This window comes from Pezoporus flaviventris, unplaced genomic scaffold, assembly GCF_033815535.1.
Source record: "Pezoporus flaviventris isolate CSIRO_AGI_PZ_B2104156 unplaced genomic scaffold, CSIRO_AGI_Pfla_v1 ptg000054l, whole genome shotgun sequence".
In the NCBI taxonomy this organism is placed as follows: Eukaryota; Metazoa; Chordata; class Aves; order Psittaciformes; family Psittacidae; genus Pezoporus; species Pezoporus flaviventris.
Window position 1 is genome coordinate 2,284,347 of NW_026892602.1, and position 27,623 is coordinate 2,311,969.

General features: G+C 39.1%; 1 protein-coding gene across 2 annotated transcripts in view; it reads right to left on the reverse strand.

The window, feature by feature from the left end:
* Positions 1–1,157: 1,157 nt before the first annotated feature.
* Positions 1,158–27,623, reverse strand: part of NFATC3 (nuclear factor of activated T cells 3) — a 73,013-nt gene continuing 46,547 nt past the window's right edge. The window contains exons 7-11 of one of the 2 annotated variants that reach the window (XM_061469026.1): positions 26,358–26,413; positions 25,608–25,734; positions 22,757–23,809; positions 12,113–12,214; positions 1,158–2,023 (exon numbers count right to left, since the gene is read on the reverse strand). In XM_061469026.1, the coding sequence (XP_061325010.1) occupies positions 1,899–2,023; positions 12,113–12,214; positions 22,757–23,809; positions 25,608–25,734; positions 26,358–26,413 (1,463 nt within the window). In that variant the 3' untranslated portion in view covers positions 1,158–1,898. The remainder of the gene's footprint in view (positions 2,024–12,112; positions 12,215–22,756; positions 23,810–25,607; positions 25,735–26,357; positions 26,414–27,623) is intronic. The other variant, XM_061469027.1, reaches the window with a different exon arrangement.

Below are 27,623 nucleotides of genomic sequence, written 5' to 3' on the forward strand. Positions count from 1 at the left end.
CTTCTAAAAAGTTCATGATTCAGCTTATTAGAAAGATGCAGTTACACCTACTTTAATGGTATTGCTTGGGTGCTGACTTAAATATAGGTGTAATGTTGTGCCTGCAAAAAGGCTCAATAGAAAGTTTTCCTGGGACCATCTGCCAAAATGCAAAAGCAGTAGAATACATGTTTGCTCTCACTGGTACTAGAATGCAGTTCTAGTATCCACTTTAAGACCGTTTTACTGACATTTCAAGAATCTCTGTAAAATTTTCTACAGAAAGAGTCATGTGCTCCACATGTTAAACCACTAAAAGGTCCACAATTGTCTGAACTAGTTTCAGTGCAAATACACTTCCTATATTTGGAAATTTTTGAGTGTATTTGGTCTTGATTTTCATTAGAGCATCACGGCTCACCCAAATGGGGAACTAGAACTAACACCCTCAGTATCTGGATGTTCAGTGTATTTCTAATCGTACTTTGCCACGATTGCTGTACCCTGTGCGTTCCATGTCAGCAAGCTTTGTAAATGACAGTGTCTTCTGGGGGACAGAAACATCTGTGGGCTGCATGGGCAGTTTCAGATCCTCTCCTAGGTTTCTAATCATAGGGGCCTGAGATTTTTAATAACTATGTAAACAGATTGTCTTAAATGCATCAGATTATGCATGTAAAGGAAATGCACCCTTTGAACACATCACAAAGTTTACTGCTGCTATGAATTTTGTGTGTTTCTTTGGTAGCTTCTGCTTTTCACATTCACAATTAAACAAGGGTGAAATTACACTCCCGAATCCCTAATTCACAGTAAATTACTTTTTAGCAAACTGACGTTTATAAACAGCTTAAATTTAAGGAACTGTAACTGTCATCTCCTCAGCACTTCCAAGTGGCATAGTCAGGCATACAGCATATAAAAGATAGAGATGTGATCAAACCATTTATTGCATGGAAAATTTGAATACCACTGAATTGGTGATTTCAAAACTATTTTGCAGGGATAACAGGAACACCTAGATCCTCAGCAAATATTGAAATTTCTCCTGTATCATGGCTTTGATGTTGCTGTTCTTTAATCTAAAGTCCTACTGCTTAAATTTGATTACAAATTTAACTAAGAAAAAGCTATTTCAAGAAGGAGCTTGTGCTAATAAAGAACAGGAAGATTATCCACAAAGTTATAAAAGCTAAATTTTGGAATGTCATTTCTATCCCAACACTTTCATGATGGAATGGTCTTTTTGCAGCCTATCAAGTAATATTTTCAGTTTATAAACAGTGCAGATCTACATTTGGCTTTGCTTCCTATGAATCTAAGAAAGAAAACACTACAGTATTTGCATACACAATGGCTTCCATGGCATTGGCTTCAGATGACAGGTATGATTTGCCACTGGAAGACTGTAGTAAAAAAAATAATTAAACAATAGAAGCTTTAAAGGCTTTCAAAAATGACCGAAAGGTGTTACAAATCATCAGTTACAAACTATACTACCTCTAAGGGAAAGCAGCACACTGAAGATGTGTATTAGATCTTTTTCCCCATTCAGTACTGTGAATAATATAAGAGCAAACTAACATCTCCACACATCTGAAGCACTTACAATATAAAAGTATTCTATTTAAATGAAAAAAGCAAAGCTTGTTTATAACTTTGAAAGAGTTAAAATATCTGGTGTAGATTCTGTGTGTCCATTTTACGAAGTCTCTTTACAGCATTTGAGGAACTATAATTAAAACGCTCTGTCTCTACATCAAAAATGTAACCCACTAAAAGGGCTTTGCAAGGATCCACTGTTCCAGTTCATAAAGGCCACAGAGTTGGAAGCACAGTAAGTCTAAAGAGGAAAAGGACGAAGAAATATCCAGAGAAACTGTAATGTTTTCATGGACGTTTAGTTGCAAGCTTATCCGCTACTGGATTCCATCAGATATTCTTGCCTCCAGAGATCCAGGACATGTTCGTGCAGACTGGCTGGCCACTGCTGTTCCATGTGACACTGAGATCTGTGACATATCTCTTCCTATAATCTCATTCACTATGAAAAAAAGAAAAAAAAAAAACAACTGTTTTTATGTTTTCCGGAAGGCAGAATTCATCAGTGTGTCTCTTTTAAAAAGAAACATTTTAGTGCTAAGCCTTGATGCAGCTAAGTAACAGAGGATTAATAAGGAACTTAATTCAGTAACAGTTGAGCAAGAGAGGGGGAGAAAGTCCAGTTTACTCTTAGTATTACACTTTGCACATACCATAATCCATGTTGGAAAATCCCTAAAACACTTGAAAAACAAACATACATAAGCACATACATATTCATGACAATGAGGTAACTGAAAGGCACAGCATAGGTGTCTCCAGACAACTCCTCCTGTTCAAGGCTGTTATAGACACAACAAATAACTCCAGTAATTCTTGGCTCTTTCAACCTACTTACAGAACTTGGATTTGGTTTGATAAAATATTCTTTTAATACTAGATACCTACTTAATTAGCAAGTTTTCTGGATACTTCCATTTCTGAAACTGCAGTAATAAAATCTTCTATAGTTATCAGTCAACTTTTCTTTAGAGAAGAATTAAGATTGACTAATAGCAGGTCACATCAGGTTGTGTGTCTGTGTATGTGCGTCAAATTCAGCAGAGATCAGTCAAATGTTACTATTTACAAGTGATGGACAGCTGGTGAATATGACAAAGCAGCTTTTAAGTTATTAACAAAAAGAAATTTTAAAGTGGTATGCTAAAGCCTGGGTAATCGATTGCAGTCCAACTGACTTCAGAAGATGACAAAATCAATTATTTTAATGGATATGCAGAAATGGTTTACATGGGTGACATGGTTTACTGTGAGGTGTCCCCACCCATGGCAGGAGGGCTGGAACTAGATGATCTTAAGGTCCTTTCCAATGCTAACTGTTCTATGATTCTAAATACAGGGATATAAATATCCATTTTACGAAATGGGCAATGGTAAGTTTATGAAAAGAGACTAATATTTTAAGTGGAGATGAAAAAAAAATCACATTAAATAGTAATGACAAATTTCAGCTAAATATTAGATGATAACCAAAATAGAATTATTTAATAGAAGAGGCAGTCAATCCTGTTGTTTTCCATGACTCTGTGGCAGTAGGTATACAGTATTTTTTATACAGCAGGACTATGAATTACAGTAATAAAAAAAACCTGCTAATACAGTTTGTTTGGACCTTCTATAAACAGGCAGTTAATGGGATCCTTTTGTTGGGTAAGGACTATTCCTAGTAAAAATAAGAACTTCTGCTGTGCTAGTAAGGTGCTTCTGTTTAAAATCTTAGCAGATTTGGAACCTAGGCTTTCACTCTTTTGTTCTCTATTGGGTAGCTTTACAGAACAATACTGATACACTTCACCACCCTTCTTAATGCTTCCTTCATTCTCATAGCAGGATTTAGTTTCCTACTAACCATTCCAGTTTGGTAGAAGAAAAATTAACAAAAAATAATCTAAATTAGTTAAACACAAAATCTAAAATCTAATTAAAATCTAATTAAACAAAGTTAATCTAAATGTAGTGTCAATTGCTCTTAATGTTTAAAGAGTGTTCAACAGTCTGAGCTTCATCTTTTGTTGCAGCACTAGCATAAGTGGGTTTGAAAGAAAATGCAGTAAATACTGTGAATGCTCTGAAGTATGTATAATGTACATAAAATCCAACTCTGATACCAAGGTTTGTCTATATTCTTTTAGTTTAGTTAGGAAAGCTTTAAAACCACTTTATGTCGTACAACTGCACCTAACCATGGAAGAGGTACTTGTTATCTAAAGGTCAATCAACGGCAATGGTGTTCTCTTGCATGAGCGCAAGGACAGCTTGTTAAAAATGCCCATTACTGCAGCCCAAAGGCTCAGATGGTTAAGACAAGCTATGTAGTATCTAAATCCCTTGAGCACTACAAGACTTAAAATCTACTGGGCTTCAAAAAATCTTTCATTCAATGAACTTAATTGTTACTATGATACTGAAATTGTGTAACTGCAGATAGGATACTCTTTCAAGTATTTTTATTATGCTAACACAAAGCATACACAAACAGCAGTTAAAAACCAAGACTTTTTTATTTTTTTAAACAGAATTTAGATGTTCACTTACAAGAACTATGTTCCATTGGTTTCTATCAGGCACTCTTATTTTGCTCTAACCACAGGACCTCTCACAGCTATTATCTACTCTGTGTGACCAAACCGTTGGTTTGTGCAAGTCAAATATTGCAGCTGTTCAGTACTACTAAAACTTTGATGAGTGGTACAAAAAAAAAAAAACAACATTAAATAAAACCACTTTCTATATTTTGTAATTGGATGGTTACTCCCTTTAAGTTTTGATAGATGAACATGTATCTGTACTGTCAATGTCAGGGCAAACTGGTCTATACTGTTGCAACGTTTCGTAGTTTCCACAGGCAAGAATGTTTAACTGATCAGCACATAGCCATGTGGCGGTAAACCCTCCTTACATCATGTTACACTGGGAATACAATAGCTGCTCATGTGGTGTTTTATTTGCCAAAGTTCTGCATAATCCATTATGGAGAGTATGACATTAAAGTCAGAGGTTTGTTTGTGTTGTGCTGTTTTGTTTTTAAAATAATCACCAGTTTGTTTACAAGAAGCTTAGTGCAATGGCTCTGTCACACCTTTCCTTTTGCAGTTGGGAGAACTTTTTTGTGGCAACATTTTTAGCATGTGGCCAATACAGATTTTCGGGCTTATTTGGATTTATATTAGAAACATCTACCATTTGTAAGGGAAATGCAATACCTGGCCTTCTTCCCAACAGAAAATTCTGGTGGAGTATTTACTTGCCACAGTGATTTTGTAAGGATTGCTCATTTTTAAACCCAACCAGTATTGCAGTGTGCGTTTTTTTTATTTTATAATTTTAATGTGCATCTCATTGGGTATTTGTCAGATCACCATGCAGGCCTGAATAAAAGACCACAGTCCTTTTTCTGCTGCATCTGGCAAAGTTGTTTTTCCACTTTTCACAGACCATAGCTGCCTGCCTAACACACCTCCTTACGATATACCTTCCAAGTGTCCCATTTCAGCTGTTTGGAAATCTGTAAGCAACAAATGGATGGGGGAAGCCTGCAGGCTTGGGAATGCTATATGTTGATTTAGATTATGTACAGATGATGGTGAAAGGGCTTCAAAGAAAGCCCTGCCTGCAGAAGGCAGCAGCTGAGATCAAAGCACTCCAACCTTTGTGAAGCAGCAACCTGGCTCCTGGGCAGGGCAGTGCTGGGCGCTGCAGTGACAGGTTGGGGGCAAGGGCTGGCTGCCCAAAAGGCTGTGCCAAACATGTCTGGGAGGTGTGGAAGGGATGAGAGAGAACCTGTGGAGTCCTGAGCTAGCATACAGGCTAGCAGATGGAGAATGGGTGTTTAAACTAGGAGAGCAGCTTTTCCAGAGAAGGCTGGTTTCTGCAGCCTGAGAAAAACATTGTAAAGAAGCCATACTGGATATTTACCAAAATTAACCAGCTTGGAAGTCCTTTGGAACAGCTCTCTGAAGGGCTGTACAACTCGGCTTTAAGGCACCAAATCCTGAGATGCCTCTATGTATCTAATTGGGAAACATTTAGCTTTATATGAAGGACATCCCATGTTTACCAGCACTGGCATAATTAACTTGTCTTTCTGACCATGGAGTAGCATAAATAAGTTTAAAATGTAAACTGTGTAGTCAGTAAGAAGAGTTAAAATCCTGCATCGCAATGTACAAGAGTGAAGATGAAACCATACCTATCGTGTTTTCCTTTTTATATTAATTTGTGACAGAGAAAAATCGTATTTGTTTAAAGACTGAGATAAAAACCCAAAGGTTAGCAATTGAATGCCAGATATATTACTTTCTTCCACAAAGGGTCAATCACAGAACATTTAGTGGTCTGAGATTAATGCTGAAAACTTAATTTATGAACATAAACACAGGTTTTTATAATGTTGTCTAGTAAAATTCAAGTTTTTAGGTGACAAATTGGGAAAGGAAGTCAACTGCAACAGTTCTGAGTAAGGACAGAGCTCAGGCTATACCAATAATGTGTTAGAAGCAAAGAAAATTTCTTTTCTAGTCTATACTTCCAGAAGAACATTTATCTCACCTTTCCCATTTTCAACCGTGGGGCACATGGGCTACGCTGTCCTAGAAATACAGTTAGAAAGATTTCATATGTCTTTTTGTTTAACCTTAAAAGCCATTCAGTTAGCAACTAGATACTGGGAAACCAAGACGCACGGTGCTTTCAGTACATGCCCTTATTTTTTTATAGCATTTCCTTTCTCTCTTTAGCACAAGTTTCTAGGGGAAGGCTGTAGAGCTTGTTTGGGATTCAGGAACCCATATCTCAACCATGTTGTTAAAGTTTTGTAGGGTCTGTCTGCCAGGTTAATTTGTGTTTGTTGTGTAATTTATTCTTCTGTTGCCTCTTCAAAGAGAGCTGATCTCATGGGACTTAAGATGGAGGTGAACAGTTATGTGGGAAGGACCTTGACTCCTTCAGTCTACTGCCTTCTTACTGCCCCCAGATTAAATGCATGCCTGTTGGGTATGCTTAGTGCCAGGCAGTCTGAGTGCACCCTGGAGCTCTACTGTCAAGAGATGAGAATCCAGAAATATGTTACACAGAGAATTTTACACACCTACAATTGTTTTGGATGATCAGTGTCAAATGAGTGGACAACATCAAAAATGTTATCAAATGTTTTACATGGTAACAGAGGCCAGGTTGCTAATCTTGAAACAATGACTGGATCACAGCAAGAGACAGAGGGGTGGCACACACAATACTGCATAGAGGTGTGGCAGATCCCTCCACAAAACTGGTAACTGCACTTCGAGAACCTGTTTGTCAGAAACGGCACGGATCAAACAGCAATACAGGGATGTTTTATTATGTTACTCATATGGGACTGTGAAATGGAAATTATTTTAACAACTTTCTTCTATTTAACTGACTTCTCTGGCAGTTATCCCAAATTTCAGATTTTCAGCTGTTACTTTATTTGCAATAGGTTTACCATTTTCTTCCCAGTGCCTACACATTGTGTAAGCTGGCTGGCAAATTTATACCAATAGTCAAAAATAGATTGCGCAGAACAGAACTGAACATGGTGGGGAGAAAATCTGCTACAGCCAGATTAGATTTGACCTGTCAATACTACTGATACCGCAGTTTTGTACCGAAAAAGGATTTTCTGTGGTGTTTCCCTTTTGTTTTGCTCTTCCTCTTCTGTGCCGTACTGAAAAGCCCTGGAGGTCAGCCGGGGGCTCGAGCCCCGATAACCTCTCAGAAAAATGAAGTGGCACACTAACATCAGTACCAGCAGAAGAACAGAGTAAAGATAACCAGCTCCCACTTTTGGACCTGCTGTCAAGCTTGTAAAATAAGAGCAACCACCAATTCTGCTTGACTGGATTGTTCCCACTGTTTTGATTTCACATAGTGTTCTGTTTGCTTTTTATGTCCTCACTGACTGCACATGCCCAGCTGTCAGACCTTGATAGAAAGCTGGGTCACAGCTCTTTGGAGGCCTCCCCCTCTCTCCTTATTCTCAAAGCCAGGGGCTTTACTTCTTGGTCACTGAAGGCTCTCTTGGGACAGCTGACAGTTACGGTTCCACCTGTTTGCTGCATGAACAGCCAGATTGGTCATGAAGATCTCTTAAAACTTGCAATTTGTAATCTTGAGTTTTAAGATAAACTAAAATTAGGTAGAACAGATCAGACATTTGTGCAGTGAGCAACACACAGAGCTAAGAGTGGTGATCTTATCAGGTGTTCTAAGAGAGATGCATCCTGTGAGCGGTACTGACCAGCCTCACCTACAAAAGTTACCCATGTTAGATTCAGACAGAACAAAGCTCTTGTGTTATGAAGCATGACAGCATCATGAAAGCTGGTGCTTTATATATGTTGCTGAGTGTTTCAGATACATTTTAAAAAACCCAACAAATCTAGAGGTGCAAGTTCTTAAAAGAGGAACTGGTGCTTTGATATGTTTGTAAAATCTATGCTTTTTTCCCACTGGTCAATTCTACAGTTTCACCTGAATTTATTCTCTCAGTGTGAGACCAATCCATAATCTGTTAGTCAACTTGTATACCTGTTCTGCCTCACTGAGTATTTTACAGTAGGACAAAAAAACATTTAGGTGCAGCATGATCTCCAAGATAGGTGTTTGAAGTTCTAACTTCAGAAGTAAAGGCTTTATCTTTTTAAATCAAATATTTTTAAATACGAGCATACTTCTAAATTGCTCAGTACTTAACTCTCACTATCTCTAAGAATGCTAAGAGAAAAGTATTTTATGCTTTTTTTTGTACTTCCACAAAGGAAAATACAAGCAACTCCTGAACCTGCACGCCTTACTGGGAATGGTATAAGTGACCTCTTTTCCCTTGCAGGATCTGGTAATCTATAATAAGCATTTATACTTTCTAGCAGAAATAGGCAGTTATGATGCATTTTTGGCTTTTGTAGGTGAAAAATACTGCCTGAAAACCTCCACGGAGAACTACAACAAAACCAGTTCAGATTACAGACCATTAGGTATGTAACTGGCAAGAGCAGACACCTAATGAAAACACATCATGATGTGTCTGGAACTTCCCCAGGATGTTCCACTAGCCTCCAAAATGTGTTTGTTCTAGGGAATTCCTGAGCCAGACACAGTATCTTTGGCACCAAATAGCTCCAGCTGGATTTTTCTCCCTGGGGTCTTTCAGGTCTGTGCAAAATTCTGTCACCTGCAACATTCTGAAACAGTAAATTCCAAAGTTTAACTAGGGATTGCTGTAGCAATGCTTTGTATGGTTGAGCTTGCTGCATGATTATGTGGTAGACATTATTTTCTTTCCCAAGAAGAACTTTACCTTTTCCCATGCCACCCATTAACTTTATTATACTTGGCATATTCTCATTCATTTTTCCTGCTGCAGGGCCCCAGTGTGTTCAACATAACTTCTGTACCAAATCTTTGCCTGTGCTAGGTGTCCTTAACCAAAGCACTCCACAATACAACACGTGTGCATCTAGTGCTTTCGCACATCAGGGGCAAGATGTGGGCATATAATACAGCTATATAGAAGCATTTGCTCATTCTCTGCTTCGTAAATATTCCTAGTACTTATTTACCTTTCTGAAACTGCTTTTAACACTACTCAGCAAGCTTTCATAGAATTGTGCATTTTAAATTCAAGACAATTTTAAATGAGAACAGTTCACAGAGCTCGTCACTGTATGCATGGAATTAAGGCAGGGTTTTTTCCTTCCCTTACCCTAACTTCCACTCCTTTAACTAACCAATTTTCTTTAATCATGAGGTCTCCCTACAGAGGTTTCCAGACAGTTTGGGTTTTTTTCACTTCTTTCAATATCTGAGCATTTACCAACTTCCAGTACCCTGGCTTTCAGCAAGAGGTTATACATTACAGTTAACAGTTCGACTTGCTTACTCAGCTACTGTCTGGGCACATCAGCTAGCTGAGGGGAGCTGTCACTGTCTGCTGATGTGTTTGTTCTGAAACCTTTTTACTGACACTTAAAGGGTGGCTACAAAGCAGATGAAGATTCCTTTTTTACAAGGAGTCATATGGAAAAGACTTGGGGTAATGGGTACCAGTTACTCCTGGGGACACTCAAATTAGGTATAAGAAGAAAATTTTTCACACTGAGAACAACTAGCCACTGGAATAATCTCCCCAAGGGAATGGTGGATTCCTCAACATTGGACATGGAATGTTTGGCTGGACAGGGTGCTGGGACATACAAAGTGTCTAGGTCATGCTTTGCCTAGTAAGGTTGGAACAGATGACCCCTGAAGTCCCTTCCAACCTGGGATTCTATGACTTCAACTTGACAGATCCTGCAACACGTCCCTTTTCCAAAAGACTTCGGCATGAGCATCTCTAGTTCCTCAACTCTGAACATGAATACAAAAACCTTTCTAAGTTGATCTACCTAATTTTAAGTGAATTACTGATTTGTCATCTGTTGGACAGGTTAACCTAGTAATTTTCATGTTTAACCTAGTGATCTTCATGTTCTCTTCTGTTCTCTGCATTTGGAAGCAATGTGCAGTCTCTCCCTCTGCAGAGTAGTTGTACACTTAATCTGAATCCTCATAAATAGTTCTCATACTGCTCACAACTATTTTACCCTTTTGACCACCTGATTTTTCTTAAGTAAGTTTTATTGTTTTCCTATAGTTCCCCTTCTGAAGTTCATTACAGCCTGTAATGCTGAAACTGCTAAAAAACAAAGGAAGATTTTAAATTTTTGTGGGTTTTTTGTTTTGGTTTTTTTTAAGCAGTTCCTGTATGCTCCTTTGGACCAAATAAAGAGACATTTCCCCTTGTGGGTTCTTATGACTTAGTGCTCCATGAAGAAGTCATCACACTTACCCATTCTATAAAGGATGACTCAAGTATTCCATTAATGTATTTCGTGTCTGCAGATTGGCTGATCTCTTCTCACACACGATAGTTACAGTTGCTCTCCTGCTCAGCAGTATAATATAGAAGCTATGCTCATCCTAATTTAAGCCTGAAAGCTGAATCTGTAAGCATTCCATACTAGTTGATACAGTCAGCTTGTCTGTTAGTTGCTAAGCATTCTTCAAGGTACAGAACCATTCTACTCACAGTCCTGAGTGAACACATCTCTTGCGTTAGTACCACACTATCTAGATTATTTTTCCTACATCAAATACCTAAAATATTTTAATAGTGCCACGTTTCTCAACTATGTTTCTCAGATGCTAGCAGTTATGTGTAAGCGTATTTCTCTCTGGGTCTGATGTTCTGTGTGTGTGCTTTTTTGAAAAGGGACCTGTTGGTGTAAGTTTCATAATTCTGAATTTGGGGGTTGCCAATCTGTGTGTCACTCTTTAGCTGAGGATACTGGTATTTGTGGGTTATTTTATTATTGAGTTTTCATTTTTCAAGAGCAACTGGTCTTCAACAATTATACTGTATCTACCAGATCCTGAGTTGCACAGGACATAGCCTAGAACACTGATGTAATCTAAGTCATAACTGCTATCTTACTAATTGATTTGCTGTTTCAACATGTAGAAATGTCAACTAGTTCTGCCATTCTGAATAGTAGCTATTTGCCTTAGCAGTAACATTTTGGTATGTAAGGAAAGCAGAACTATGTCACTCTTTGGAAAGGTGGTAAAAGACCAACATGGTGATTTCAGTTTCATGTGCAAACTCCTTTCACTCCTTTCCAAAGATCAGTATACACACCCCCAGTGTGAGAGTTTCATCAAGACTACACACAGAGCTTGGTCACCTTCCTGGTAGCAATGCCAAGGACTGTACACTTACAGGTATTCCTGTTTAAAAATCTATGGGGAAAGTAAATTGTGTTACATGTTCTTATATATGGGGGGGGAGAAAAAGGGTCAGTATAGTTCTTTGGCATTTTAGGCATGTTTGTAATAAAGTGAAAAACACTTAAGAATGAGTATAAACACAAACACAACCAATATACCATGTATCAATTTCTAGTATCATTATTTAAGAGTCACATTGCATAATTATCTCACTCATATGTGAAATGTGAAGCTGAAAGCATCTTAAAATAAACCCAGACAATCCTTCCTCTTTAAGCTCACATTCAAGTAGAAATCTATTTATGAGTCTGTATCCTGAGTGTTTGGATTGGCAGTGCATGACACTGTATTCCATCTACTTAAATTGACATTGCTTCCTCTTCTTAAAAAAGGGGAAGCATTCTAAATTTCTCACAGTTAACTGATCTGGCCACTGTACAGCCTTGCACATATCTGGCTTAAGTTTTTCATATCCTCTTTTGCAGTTGTACTAGATCCTACAGCACTCAGGAAGTTCTGCTGCAGCTACGTATACTTTTAGTGGGGATTTTTACTGAATAAGCATACACCTGGTTCATAGCTTCTAAACTTCCAACTATTTCAGAATACACAGGTGTGTGATTATAGCAATACTTAAGTATTACATAGCACTGTTCACTTGTAGATGTTAAGACTAATAAAACACTTTCTCCTTTCCTTCATGCTCCAACTTAAAACATTGAAGCATTTCAGTAAGCAGACTCACCCTCTAGATTTTCCACATAGGAGTTGGACATGAGTGCTGAATGTTGAGTCCATTTCTCTGTTGAACCTGATGGCTGGTATTCCAGGTCAGAGATAAAACTGTCTGTGTCAGAGAAGAAGACAGACATAACTACTGACTGGACTAAACCAAGATGTTACAGTTCACTCAACCAGGAAGTGACTTTCAATTTTCTTTTAATAGCACTAACTTTAAATACCCACTTTCATTCACAACTACTACATATGTTGACATAAGTAACTATTTATAAATTATCAGAGTGCCTATTAAAAACAATATCACTTATCTCATATATATAGTTACTTTTCAGTTAGCAGCCAGAGCCATAAAGGTAATGGTTAATATTTTTTGGATGTCTGCCTAGTTGTATCATGATGAATTTTATACTAAATAAATTTCATTTTAGTACGCATGTTAGTTCAGAACATTCCTTCTGCAATTTCCTCAATCTGTTTTACTTACTGTGGTCAAATTAAAAGTGCTTACATCCTCTGACAGCACCTCCACTGAACAAGGCAGTCAAAAGAGTACTAGCAAATAACATGTTTATTTTTATTTTTCCTATCCTTTCACCAGAGGAAACCGTTGCTACAACACGTTAGGTTCCCCTCTACTTGTCAGGCTGTTTTCACATTTTGCCCCAGGTACTGATCTGCAGTCAGGCCACAGACAGGCTGATGTGCTGGAAACCTAAGCATGATCTTGGTAGACCAAGGCAATGTGAGAAACCAGGGAGGAAGTGGAGAACTGTACTCCATTCCACTGTTTTTCCTGGAGGAAAAATGAATGTGGACCAGTGTATTTATTACTTTAACCAACAAAGCGTGTGTTTGTTCAGTTGTGATCAGTGACTATGCAGAGCATGCAACAGTATACTGGGCTGGGTTTGGGTTTGAGTTTTTTCCCTGCCAAAGAGAGAGCTGCAAGTTTAGTAGAACAGGTTTTAATACAATTAACAATATTACTCTGAAAGCTGGCTAATTTGTGCCTTCTGGATAGAGCCATACATTTGCTTTGCCGGCATGATTTCTAAGCCCTGCTTACAGGTGACTCCTGAGAGAATGAGTCTGTTCTTACTTCCTTATGAAATTCAAGCAGTTCAAATTACTTCTTTGAATGACTTATGCTTAATTGTTTAAAGTGTAAAGTTACATGTATTTAAACAGGAAGTGGAAAGCATTATCTGGGTTTCAATGCAAATGTCATAGAATCATACAATACTTAGGGTTGGAAAGGACCTTAAGATCATCTAGTACCAACACCCCTGTCATGGGAAGGGACACCTCCCACTAAACCTGTCACCCAAGGCTTTGTCCAACCTGGCCTTGAACACTTCCAGGGATGGAGCATTCACAATCTCCCTGGGCAACCCATTCCAGTGCCTCACCACCCTAACAGGAAAGAATTTCCTCCTTATGTCCAATCTAAACTTCCCCTGTTTAAATTTAAACCCATCACCCCTTGTTCTGCCACTACAGTCTCTGATGAAGAGTCCCTCTTCAGCATCCTTGTAGTTCCCCTTCAGATACTGGAAGGCTGCTATGAGGTCTCCACGCAGCCTTCTCTTCTCCAGGCTGAACAGCCCCAACTTTTTCAGCCTGTCTTCATAGGGGAGGTGCTCCAGTCCCCTGATCATCCTCATGGCCTCCTCTGGACTTGTTCCAACAGTTCCATGTCCTTTTTATGTTGAGGACACCAGAACTGCACACAATACTCCAGGTGAGGTCTCACAAGAGCAGAGCAGAGGGGCAGGATCACCTCCTTCGACCTGCTGGTCACGTTCCTTTTGATGCAGCCCAGGATGTGGTTTGCTTTCTGGGCTGTGAGCAGACACTGAAGCCGGCTCATGTTAAGTTTCTCATCCACCAACACCCCCAAGTCCTCCACAGGGCTGCTCTGAATCTCTTCTCTGCCCAACCTGTAGCCATGCCTGGGATTGCTCCCACCCAGGTGTAGGACCTTGCACTTGGCATGGTTAAACTTCATGAGGTTGGCATCAGCCCACCTCACAAGTGTGTCAAGGTCCCTCTGGATGGCATTCCTTCCCTCCAGGGTATCAACCGAACCACACAGCTTGGTGTCATCGGCAAACTTGCTGACGGCGTACTCAATCTCACTGTCCATGTCACCAACAAAGACGTTGAACAAGACCGGCTCCAACACCGATCCCTGAGGGACACCACTCGTTACTGGTCTCCAGCCAGACATTGAGCCATTGACCACAACTCTTTGTGTGCAGCCATCCAGCCAGTTTTTTATCCACTGAGTGGTCCATCCATCAAATTGATGTCTCTCCAATTTAGAGACAGGGATGTCGTGTCGAATGATTTGCACAATTCCAGGTAGATGACATCAACTGCTCTACCCCTGTCCATCAGTTCTGTAGCCCCACCATAGAAGGCCACCAAATTGTCCATGCCATTTTGAAACAAAGCAGTAGATAAAGGACAAATTCTAGTCAAATAATAGGAGATTAAGAAAATAATGTTTTTTCCACCAACTATGATACAACCAGCAAGAAAAGGACATCATATAAAGATATAATGAATCCAGGGAGATGAGCAGAAAACTATGTTGGGATGAAACAAATCAACTTTTACCAGCAATCCTCTTTAAATCTCAGGCTTTCAAAGGAGTAGACAACAAACACTGACAAAAAGCCTCTAGAGAGGACAGTGGAGTTAATTAGCTCTTGTAAGCAACAGCCTCTGCACCATAAAGTCTGTAGAGCTTAGACGATAAGGATTATCTGTCACTTTAGCAGAGAAATATGCTTTGAAGCAATTTTTCTAATTGATTTTGTACATAGAAGGACTCTGAGGTTCTTGCATATCCCAACAAAGCTGCTGACAGCACTGAGGTTTTGCTCTTACACATCCCTGACAAAACATGTTATGCGTAACATGTCTCCAGACAGCACCTTCTGCAATGAAGCATGCACTGGCCTCAGGCACCCAGTTATTTGTTGTTTGTGAATCACAGTAAATAAAGCAACAGCCTTTTAAAAGCATGAAATATAGCATAAAGATTTTGTTCAACATGCACTGAAGTTACCAGAACTTGAGGCACCAGATAAATACAAATTAAAAGTACCTTTCTACCTCATGATTTCAGGAACATATGAGAGCTTTTTACTTCCTTAAGCAAGCCTATAACGTGCTTTGTACCCAAAGAATATAACATTAAAATTAAAGCTATTACACTGAAATGGAAATGAAGAAAACTGACATCCTGTAGATCTATTTAACTGATCAAAAATACATGCTTTTATGAATCACCTCCTTGTCTTGGATTCTCCCTTAAAGAAAGAAATGTTAAGAAAAAACTTTAATCACTCCATTATCTGCATTTACTTTGGGTCAAAGCAGTATGTCTAGTTAAAATTAAGAGTTCTACTATGCATACAGTCAGACTAAAAGGCTACTGCAGTTACACCTTTGATTTTCAGGACCAATTCCTACAGGAACCAATTAACTCTTTTGTAGCACTATTTGGATAAAAGCTTAGTTTTTCTATCCTTCACTGCTACTGAACTGAAGCAGGATATGTGGGCAATGGGACTTGGCCTAAAAGATATACTGGTTTTAGAAAAGTAGACTCCAAAATATTCTAGAACGCAAGATTGTTTGCAGTGGCACTAGGGTTTTTTTAATATGCTTTGCAAAAATGAGTTCAATGTGACTGTATGGTAGTTGATCATACCAACTGTATAGGTTTCGTAGTATTGCTGCATCCACCTTGGAGTTTCTGTGGTTTAGAGGACAGGTGAATGAATTGCTGCATCTGCAGGTAATGAGGATCAGTTATCTTCAAAGAACATCGTGGCTAGATTGCAGTGCACACTTCCTTAGGGACAGGCCTTTGTTTGTCAACTCCAGATGGAACTTTATCAGCTGCATTCGTGTGAAGAATCCCTGCAGCTACGTCACAGGGGTTAGTGCAGCATATTTAGCCTGGTTTTGACTCCACATGACCAGCAACTAGGACAGTGTCAACTTTCCCTAAAAGAAAAAACGCAACAGGCACTGCCAGGCTATAATTAACCCTCAGTGTTCTCTGCTGTAGAGCTGCCAGCTCATTCTGTTGGTCTGTGATCAAAACCAGTCGCTGTGTTTGCAATGGCAAGTTATTGAGGATGTGGTGAGCTACCTTGCAAGTTACCATCCCAAGCCACAGGACAGGGTTCCTTTGAGAATTTTCAGGTTCAATTCCAACTTGACTAGAAAGTACTTTTTTTTTTTTCCTTCAATTGACTGATAAAATAAGGCTGTTTGAAATGTTAGGAGGAGTGTAGTTTTCCTGTACATATTATATATATAGCTAGACAGACAGGCTGAATGTGCCTGCAGAGTCACAGCACAAGCTCTACAATTGTTTGGCTCAGTAACAAATATCTCTCTTCATGTCATCATTATGTCACCACACCCAATTTATGTATCATAGTGAACCACCTCATTTCAGTCATATATTTACCCTTTCTCTCATGCAAGAAGAGAAACAGTCTAACATAGTAATTATAAAGCGTGAACCTTGGAGCTGGAGGACATGTGCTGTGCAGTGGAAAGCAGCGTGAAAGCACCTAAGCATACTTTAGCTGGTGTCACCAAGGAATGCCTAATGCCTTCCAGTTCCGCTACAATTGCAAATGTCTGCAACATGATGTAGACGTGCCATCTGCGCTCACAGAGTAAGCTTCTACTCTAGTAAGTCTTACATGGGAATCTTTTTGCAGTGGTGCAACCAGCTGAGCTTACTTTGAATTGGTTATGAGGTGTCCTATGGCTCTCAGGGCAATAGGAAGTTTCATATGGTCATAGATGGCTGACGAGTTACCTGAAGTTCTTTACACATCAGCAGTCTCTATCTCACCAGGTGACTTGCTGGCACACATTTTATGAACACAGTGAATGAATCTACTAGAAGATATGATTGTAGCATCCTTTAACCGCTGTCAGAGGATAACTTCCTCTTCAACTTTTCTCCCTGTTTCAACCTCTTCCTTTTAATCTACTGATAAGTCTGGATCTTTCTCTGGTTCATTCATAACACCCATCCATTTTTAAAAGTAGATTTCTATTCTCTCCCATTGTGTTTCAGGTTCTGCCTTGTGTTGAGGCTGAGTGAGGTGACCTCATGCTTACAACCTTACTAAAGAATATATACTAGTGTAATTTTGGGAATGCCTGTTATAAATAGGAATATTCTGAAAGTTTCGTGGACAATGCAAGCTAGAGTTCTTGTCACATAAATCCTTCCAGGCATGCTGCAAGATGCAACATTTTGTTCCATGCTTAGGAAACAGTAAAAAAGCAAAAAACTGGTGCTGCAGACAAACATCTTAAGTTGGAGTTTCACTGGCAAGAAGACAGGTTTTTGAGATGCTCTCCTCCACACTAAGCTAGACTTTAGCATTTGGCATTTTTTTTTTGTTTCTGTAGACCTTCAATGCTCTGTTTGGCAGGATGCTGCCTTAATTAAAAATTACCTGTTAATGCGTAAGTTTAAAATATAGAGAGAAATACCGTATACAGTCCTTCTCTAATGCTTTCTTATTAGTTACTACTGTAAATCTGCACAAGTTAAGCTGAAGCTACAGTAAAAAGCTACCTGCAAAGACACACAAATTTTCTATCAAAGAGCAGAATAAACCCCGAGTTTCCCAGCAAGAAAATTCATCAAGTGGAGAGTTATCACAGAACTACTAAAATGAATCAATGCAAAGGGCTTAGAATTCTACATGGAGTATGTCTGACAAAGCAGACTTACTGCTTTATGTACACAACTGTTAGAGGATTTCTAGTTACGATTTATGGTAAATCCATGTACTTCTAATATTCAGCTTTATATAATGGAGATGCAATGAGTAATAAAATGTAAGAGGATTAGAAGGTCATCCAGATTTGCTGAATACGGCCTAACATAATATCTTAAAAATGGTTAAATAACAGTTGTACATGTTAGAAATCTCATCACCTTAGAATGCCATGAAATCCAAGGCAAACTCATTCCTAAACTGCAAATGACATTACATTTTAGATCAACAGTATGAGAACAGACTTAAATCTAAAACTTGACAACAGGATAGGTAAACCACCACACAAGGAACACTGCTGAAAAGCAGAGTGGAGAAATTATATAACTAGACTCAGTCTAATAGTTTGGGTTGGAAAGTACCTTAAGATCATCTAGTTTCACCCCACCTGTCATGGGCAGGGATGTCTCACAGTAGACCACGTTGCCGAAGGCTCGGTCCAACCTGGCCTTGAGCACTGCCAAGGATGGAGCATTTACCACATCTTTGGGAATCCTGTTCCAGGGCCTCACCACCCTCACAGAACAGAACTTCTTCCTTGTATCTAACATCAACTTCCCCTGTTTCAGTTCAAACACACTGCCCCTTGTCCTATCACTCCAGTCCCTCTACAGCATCCCTGTAGGCCCACTCCAGGTACTGGAAGGCTCCTAATGAGGTCTCCACGCAGCCTTCTCTTCTCCAGGCTGAACAGCCCCAACTTTCTCAGCCTGTCTTCGTAGGGGAGGTGCTCCAGTCCCCTGATCATCCTCGTGGCCTCCTCTGGACTTGTTCCAACAGTTCCACGCCCTTTTTATGTTGAGGACACCAGAACTGTACACAATACTCCAGGTGAGGTCTCACAAGAGCAGAGCAGAGGGGCAGGATCACCTCCTTCGACCTGCTGGTCACGCTCCTTTTGATGCAGCCCAGGATGCGGTTGGCTTTCTGGGCTGCAAGCGCACACTGCTGGCTCATGTTCAATTTCTCATTGAACCCCCAAGTCCTTCTCCATAGGGCTGCTCTGAGTTTCATCTCCGCCAAACCTGTAGCTGTGTCTGGGATTGCCCCGAGCCAGGTGTGTATTAGGGGAACGTACAACAATTTGGGAAATTGGGAAACAGATTTGGGAAAAGACAGAGATCACCAACTGCCTGTCTCTAGTCTCACACCTGTTTGCAGCCCTATATATGCCCTGTCTATACTGGGAGCTGTTAGCTCAGGGAGCTGGGCAGAGGGCAGACTTCCTGAAAGATGGTAAGGGGAAAAAAAGGGGCCAGCATGGGGAAGGCGGGAGGAGGAGAAAAAGCAGAGGGAACAAATAAAGAGCAAGAACCTGCTTTTTTGTATTTCTAGTCCAAAAGTTTATCAGCTTGTGCAGACTGACTACTGCAAAGACCTAAGCAGAAAAAAGTACTGTTTTACAGAATACCTTTTAAGTAAGCATACAGTAGAAATTACGTAGAAATTGTGTTATATTTCAAATGTTTTCCAAAGTATCACTGAAATTTCATATTTCGCTGTCCTCATGCATTTTGATCCCTTATTTCTTTAAGTGAATTAGAAAGTGCTTCCTGTAGGAAGCATGTAGGGGAAGAGGAGAAGCCAAACAAAATTCAAGGTGGAGATGAGAAAAGCCTTAAGACATCAATGAGATCCTGGTGAAAAACAAAGGGAAGAGTCACATAAACTTCAGCAAGGGAAATAAAAGGTAAAAAGTATATTTTCTTCAGATACCCAGGCAGAGGATCTGCCATTAAATGATGCAACTCTTTTTCACTCCTAGTCTGACCAGAGTCCAGCTTGCTCTGATTAATGAAGGGCAAAGAATACAAAAAGTTAGCCCATGCTGGTCATTGGCAAGTATGACTGGCTCTGCAGAGAGCTGTAAGTCCTGAACCCACATGTCAGCAGGAGATGCTGGATCAAGACTAATTCAGATGCTGTTGCCTTGAGCACTGATGTATGAAGCAGCTCTGTAGTTCTGTATTAAGTAGTGGATATGGGGTTTTTGGTGTGTTTTGGAAAAAAAAAAGCCTGAGGAGGCAGCAATATTCACTTTTAGGAGTTTTGCTTAAAGGGATTTAGGTAACTGCTACCCAGAATGTGTTGGTTGGTTGTTTTCTAAAAAGAATTTTAAATCCTACTCCATCAAGCCATACAGCTTTAATTTCAAGCCTAATTTTAGCATGAGGTAGCACATCCATACTACACTCAAATTTGGTTAGAATTTCTTAAAATATTTTTTTTTCTTAAAAAATGCAATATCTAGTATGCTGATTTGGAAACAGTACGTTACTTGAAAGAAAGAAGACTATTTATGCTGGCAAAGTTTTTGTTTACTTTTTTTTTTTTAAGACTACTGACTTAAATATTTAAGATCAGTAATCCAGATATGATTTACACAGTTCACAGTCGGCGTTGCCTTAGTATTTTAAGAGGCTTATTTGCCCTAATTGCTAATCCTTAAAAACCTACTTTCCAACTAAATACAGCTTCAGGTTTGATATATTAGCTGGGAGAACATACTGTATTAACATTCTTTTATGCATGCAATTATGTTTGGATTTTTTCCTTAAGTGTTAAACCATTAATACAGAGTAACCGATTTGCTGTTTGTGTCTAGCTCAATCTGTACAGAAACTAAAACTTGATTACACACATAAGAAAAATTTTGAAGTTATTTTTTAAACTGCAGTAATCATTAGAGAAATTATAAAAAAGTGCTCCTGCCCAAATGTGGTTTTTACTTAAAGCTGATTAAGCAGAAGAAGGCCTTACTTATGTTGAGAGAACTAAGCAGCTTGTTTACTGTCACTGCCCTTTAAGATTTTTTGAATGGCAGGTTTCAGGCTAGACACCTGATTGGTATTTGCAGATTGGAAATGAAGAAACAGAACCAAACCCAACCACCTGATCAGTTATCAAGTGGGTGTACTGTGAAACCCAGCTGAAGGTAATCTCTACACTTGCAAACATATTGCTGCTGCCAATTGCTAGTTTAGCATTTAAAACTTTGTACAGTTTTCCATAAAGTTGAAGAAGGCCTCATAACTGCTGATTAAACTATAAACTTCTACAGCAAGAGTTATTTACAAAGAGAAACCAGTGAAACTGTGGCCATCTAACTTGTGTGTATGGATTATACATCTCTAAGTTCGGTAATGCTCTAAGTGTGGCTCTTGCAGATTTTCCCATGATACCATGTCTTTGTCAGCACAGAAACAACTTGGTCATTTCACAGTGTTAAGCAATGCGAACAGTTTCTAAAAGCAACTAGTATTTGTGCTATGGGGGGAAAAAAAAATGGCTTTCTTTTTACTGTCCACTGATTTTAATATTTGAACCAGTATAAACAAACTGCCAAGATGCTCATAAATGCCAAGCACTTCTACTTACGTTGCGAAAAGTTTAACTACTGCATTTAGTTGTATTTTTTTTATTTCTACATCTTTCTTTTTTGTGGGTGTGGAGGGAAGAAGGATGAAAAAACAATAAAAGGTAGGTTCTAATATGACACTTCTTGAAACATTAGATTTTTCCTCACTCTCTAGCACAGAAGTAGAAAATGCTTTTTCTTTTTCCATTGCATTCTGTTTCACAAAGCCTTGCTCATGGCCCCTCAGCAAGTCATTGATGGAATCAGTCTCTTCCTTTCTACATAAAGTTGACTGATAAACAGTGTTTCTAAAAAGAGACTTTTGCTTAATTAGGGTGACCATTTAACTGAAAGCCCAACTATATTAATTTCTCCCATTTTTTTCCTAATAAGCTGTTCCTTTAAAAGCATTTCTTCCTTTATTTTCCTTTTACTGACTGGAGACAATAATAGCAAAGGTCCATTTAAGCAAGGGCTGGCCCTGACATTTAACAGATGGCCTATGCTTATGCTTTTACACTACTGTTGGTGCAATTAAGTAATTACTAGGGATGATTGAAAAAAAATAAATCCCCAAACCTAACAAACCACAACAGTTAAAGCTCTCCTAAAAAAGAGGTACTTGTAAGAATCCCATCATTGATACTAAACAGCTTTTACACACCTTTTAAGGCCAGACCGTCTGTTCTTCCAGTCCTATTAACATGACATGGTCTTTAAATTGCTTTGCATCTATGCCTCAAACAGTCTGACGTTTAGGAACTGATCTCTCTTTGTTTTTCACTTGGTTGGACATGTTTCTAAGTGAACACTGTCCAAGTATTTGAAGTAGAAAACTTTACAGCCTGGCCTTTAGCCCTAGAATGCCCTTATTCTGTTGGTGTTAAACAAGTGAATTTCTCAAAATGGTGGCTAGAGTGGTAAGGAGAAAGCAAACAGCTACTGTGTGTGGAGGTGCTGAATGATGAAAGCAGATCTACAGAATGCCTGTGAAGAGGCTAAAATAGTGCCAAAATACCTGTGAAATATTTTCATAAAACTAGCCTGTCCTTCACAACTGGGACCCCTCCAAGAAACAAGACTCCAAACTACATTTATTGCAACTTAAGATGTATTATTACGACTCTCACTGAAACCTACCAACAAGACAATCAAAAAAATCTCCAGATTAGCTCCTATACCTAAGGCGTCAACGTGTAGGGGTTAATCCTCAATCCCTGTTTTATGACAAAAGGTCTACAAGCAAATTAGACTGAAGTACTTAAACTGGTGTAACTACAGACTTACACCAGTTTTAAGTAAGTTGTTGCTTTGGACAGGAAAATATGATCCCATTTTAATAATACAAATTTACTGCTGTGAAGAAGAGTGTGCTCTAAACAAAACAACCCTCCCACACCAACTCTGTACTCTAATGTGGGTTATGTCCCAGTATTAAAATATTATATCCCCTTACCATCATCTAGTGTGATGTCTTGTAGTCCTATTGTTTGAAAATTCAATTCTCGATCTTCAGGTTCCGGTTTAATGTTAATAGCTGCCCCATCTGGTGAGAATGGAGATGAATCGCATGTGGGGTGGTGCACCAGTGACGACGCTGCATTCAGACCACTCAGCGCCGGACTGTGTGCTTGAGGGGAGTGCTGTCCCGAGTGACTTACAGCAGCTGGCGGGGGAGACGAGGCAGGTCCTGAGCTAGGAGACTGGTAAGGCATAGGTTGGAGCTGGGGTGAAGAAGGTCCTGACAGCGGTGAATGGATCAAAGGGTGGGAAGCTGTTGGGGATGGGGATGAAGTGGATGCTGGATTTGTAGAATGATAAGGGACTTGCTGCAGCTGGGGAGAAGACTGCCCAAGGGAACGACTCATTGCAGGTGGGATGGAGCCCTGCCCAGCGCTTGGACAGTGGTATCCCATTGAAGGCAGGTGAGAAGATGACTGTCCTGAATGAGCTGGGTGTGCTAGTGGGTGTCCTGCTGTACTCGGTGTTGACACAGAACCTGGGCCTGAAGAATGAAACGGCATTGGTGGTAGGGCTTGGCAGCTAAGATTTATCAAATGAGGTACAGCTGTGTCTTGCTGAAATGAAACAGCATCGAATCCTTGGCTGGAGGCAGAGTTCATAGGAAGACCAGACTGCCCATTGTATACATCATTAGACTGCATAGGCTGGTAAGAAGGCCTCACAGGAGGTGCTGATGTTACCTGAAAAGATGGAACCACAGCAGGAGCCAAAACACGACACTCTTCACTTGGACTAAGGTTTCTGCCTTGCATATGTGGCAGGTGGGATACTGCCGAGGTCACCATGGCTGTGTATGGTGGTTGAACAGGACACACGAGGCTCCTGGGTGACGTAGACAGTAAATTGTCATGAGGATGCCCTTGCTCTGGTGAAGGCAATTGAGTTTGGATAGAATGCAGACCTTGGACATTGCTTGTGTGAGGCAGGGCCAAAGATGGAACAGCAGACAAATCCACCTCATCCCTGTGCTCTTGCTTCATTATAACTACAAAAAGAAAAACACTGTATTAGAAACCCAAACCATTTGTACCCTGTTCTAAATATACAGAAATTGCTAATCAGCTTCGAAGTCTCCCCAGCCTCAGAGCAAAACAACTGCTGAACTTTAGCAACGCTAGCCCAAGTTGTGTGTGTTGTTTTAACTACAGCAGTTCTTTCAGCATATCCCTGATTTCAGTGATGGCAACAATTGTTCTTATAATACAGGTATGAACTGACACACTTTATTACAGTGGTGATAACACTGTAACAAAGGGTCATGAAGAGACACTTTATTACAGTGGTGATAACACTGTAACAAAGGGTCATGAAGAGATACTGATTTTAAGTACAAATAGCAGAAAAATGATAACACTCTAAACTCCTAATTACAACTTTATAAAATACACTGTTGAATGAATTGTTATATATCTTTATAGATAAAATGGATTTCAAAACATTTGTGCAATAATAGCTGTAGTTATAATTAAATGTGTTTTTTATTTAAACAGTGTCATTAGGCTGAGAAAGTTGGGGCTGTTCAGCCTGGAGAAGAGAAGGCTGCGTGGAGACCTCATAGCAGCCTTCCAGTATCTTAAGGGGGATTACAAGGATGCTGAAGAGGGACTCTTCATCAGAGACTGTAGTGGCAGAACAAGGGGTGATGGGTTTAAATTTAAGCAGAGGAAGTTTAGATTGGACATAAGGAAGAAATTCTTTCCTGTTAGGGTGGCGAGGCACTGGAATGGGTTGCCCAGGGAGGTTGTGAATGCTCCATCCCTGGCAGTGTTCAAGGCCAGGGTGGACGAAGCCTTGGGTGGCATGGCTTAATAGAAGGTGTCCCTGCCCATGGCAAGGTGGCTGGAAGGGTTGGAACTAGATGATCTTAAAGTCCTTTCTAACCCTAACTATTCTATAATTCTATTACTTAATTCCATCATTAAAATAATCTAAATATGTATTTCTCAAACAAAAATACAGTTTTAAGATGTATTTTGTAACTATCGTAGGAACTGATATTCTTAAGAATTATTGAAAAAGACCCCATAAACCTGAGAACATATATACTTAAGTGTACCAGATACCTCACTAACATGCTTGAATTACACATAAAAGTAAGTAGGCAATTTTGGAGCACAAGTGAGCAAAATTATTTTAAATCGTGTAACCTAATGGAAGTTGGCTTTGCCATCATACATATTAGCTTCAGGAAGTTTATATTAATAGCTGTATCTGTCTTGAAAGACTCCTTCAGATATCTGACTTCACATCCTTCAAGCAGTACTACCGGGTCTAGCCCCATTACTGCGACCTTGTGAACTCTGACTACTTTAAACAGGTATGAATTTCTGAGAAGAAAGTACATGTCAAGCAGAGGAGCAGGTTTGTTTTGTTTGGTTTTTTTAATCTTCTTTGTATCTAAACCTGTTTTGGATTGGGTTTTTTTAGACATTTTGAAGGGGGAGGAATTTGTAAAACCTGTTGTTCTACGATCTCACTGTCCTCCATGTCATTACTAGGGTTACTTAAAGGGCAGCTTCTGAGACTCATCATCATTCTTAAAAAGATGTACAATGCAAATTGTTCTGTAAAAAGTGTTAACAAAAAAATACCAGGCTGTAACCACAGCAGTTTATTGCTCTGAATTCAGACATTCAATTAGACAAGCTTAAGTAAGTTGTTTTACAAACTATTTTAAACTAGTCTTATCTACCTGTCAAAGGTACAAAACTATCAGAATCATTTTCAAACGTCTACTTTAAAACACAAATTAAAATGCAACTGTTTAACTTTTTATTCAATACCTGGTGTGTAAGTAAAACGTTGAGACTGGCTTTTTTTCCTCTTGCCATTGCAGAGATAAAACTGCACCTGAACTGCGGCTGTAATGGCTTTGTTATGGTATGGAGGAACTTCAAGTATGATGTTTGCCTGTATGAATGTTGAAACAAAAATGTTTTACATATCAAATGCAAATGAAACTGCTATTAATTACAGAAAAAATAGAACACATTGCAAAACTAGAGCACACTGACATTCTGAAATTGGTAAACTGCAAGCTCATGTGTATTATACAGTGAAACAGTACTATAAGCAACATACATACTTTCATCTGGAGACTTTTTTTCTTCTTTTACACACAAGTGTTCTGAAAGTAATACTTTTAATCAAAACAAACACATCATCTAAAGGATGCTTTATCTGCCAGAACAAAAAACTCAAGCAGTCAAAAAACTGCATTTTGGATAATTTTGTTTTGAGAAAAATTTCAAGGCACTGGAAATTATCTGTCATCTTAGCAAAATTATCATCTGTTTTCTTTTTTCGATTTGTTTTTTCACTGCATTCACAACAAGGATGCTATTTCCAGTTCCTTTGCAGCATCATCTTAATGGCTACTTAGTATTAAGCCAATTTGGAAGTCTCCAGTTGTCTGTCTGAAACAGCCAGTGATGTACTTCACTAAATGAAGTCTGAATTTCAGAACAACGAAGATGTCTAGTTTCCCACTTTAAAACAGGAAGCTTTATAAAGTAAGAAAAATTGTTTCTCACCCCTTGACACTTTTCCCTCATTATTTTCCCTTCAACCTCCCATTGAGGTCGTCCATCTGTTGAGAGAAATGTACAAGCAATTCAAGCAAAAAGCATTTTCTGAAATACTTTAATACTTAACCTTAAAAATATTTCAATAATTCACACAACTGCATTTGTTTTTAGTCATAAAGAGGCCATTCAACTGACAGAGATACTGTAAACAAAGTGTAAAGTATAGAGATGCTTTAGGAATTTCTATGATATCCACAAGTTGATTGCTGCACAGGATTCTGCATTTGAACAGAAGCTGCTGCTGCTTATGTTAAGTTAGAGTCAATTCCAAAGGAGGCAGTGCGCACTGTAAGTGTACAGAGATAATTTTTATCCCATTTTTCTAAAAACCTTTCTGAAAGGTAGCTAAATTACTGCTAACTCCTCAGATTATCCAACAAACATGCTGATGACTTGTAAGTGAAGTCACCATGTGAGAGATAACACAGACCTACATGCACATACCCACAGGTTACACCTGTAAAATAAACAGTCTCCCCTGACCTGAAAGACCCTGTGGCTCAAACACTGGGCAATCCATCTGTGTTGCGAGGTGCGAGGGAAGTAAACTGCCCAGTGACCCTCTCTCTGGTCTGATTTTGCATAACCCCTCAGCCTGAATGTAATGCTCGGCACTACTGTCGCTGGTTTTTGAACAAATTTTTCAAGCAACTTAGCAGCAGTACCTATTTAACAGGCATTAACGTTGTTTGCTCAAATACATCATTACCTAAAACTCCCAGTTACCTTGTATTTGCTAATTAAAAAAGATCCAGCTCTTTTACTTAAATATTTAAAGAAACAATGTGGAAGAATTAGACATGGTTGCCAACTTTTCTTTTCAATGATTCATTTTGCTACTGTTTTCCCAGAAGTTCAAATAAAGTATACAAGTCACAGCAATGATAACTTAAGTTGCTCAAATTTTATCCTCTCTGTATTAAAAGGGACAATTAGGGAAGAAAAGGAACTCTTTGTATTAAGGCAGTTAGTCCTAAGTGTTTGATGATTTTGCATACATTTTAGTCTAAGTAAGAAATATTAAGATGAAGTGTATATCCCAGAAGAGCTATACAACCAGGAAGGAACCCTGAATAACTGAACACCTTTTGAGTAATATGTATGTATGTAACCAAGTGTGTATATAATACAAAACAAAGCTAAGAAAACTTTCAATACATTCATAGAATTATAGAATCATGGAATAGTTACGGTTGGAAAGGACCTTAAGAT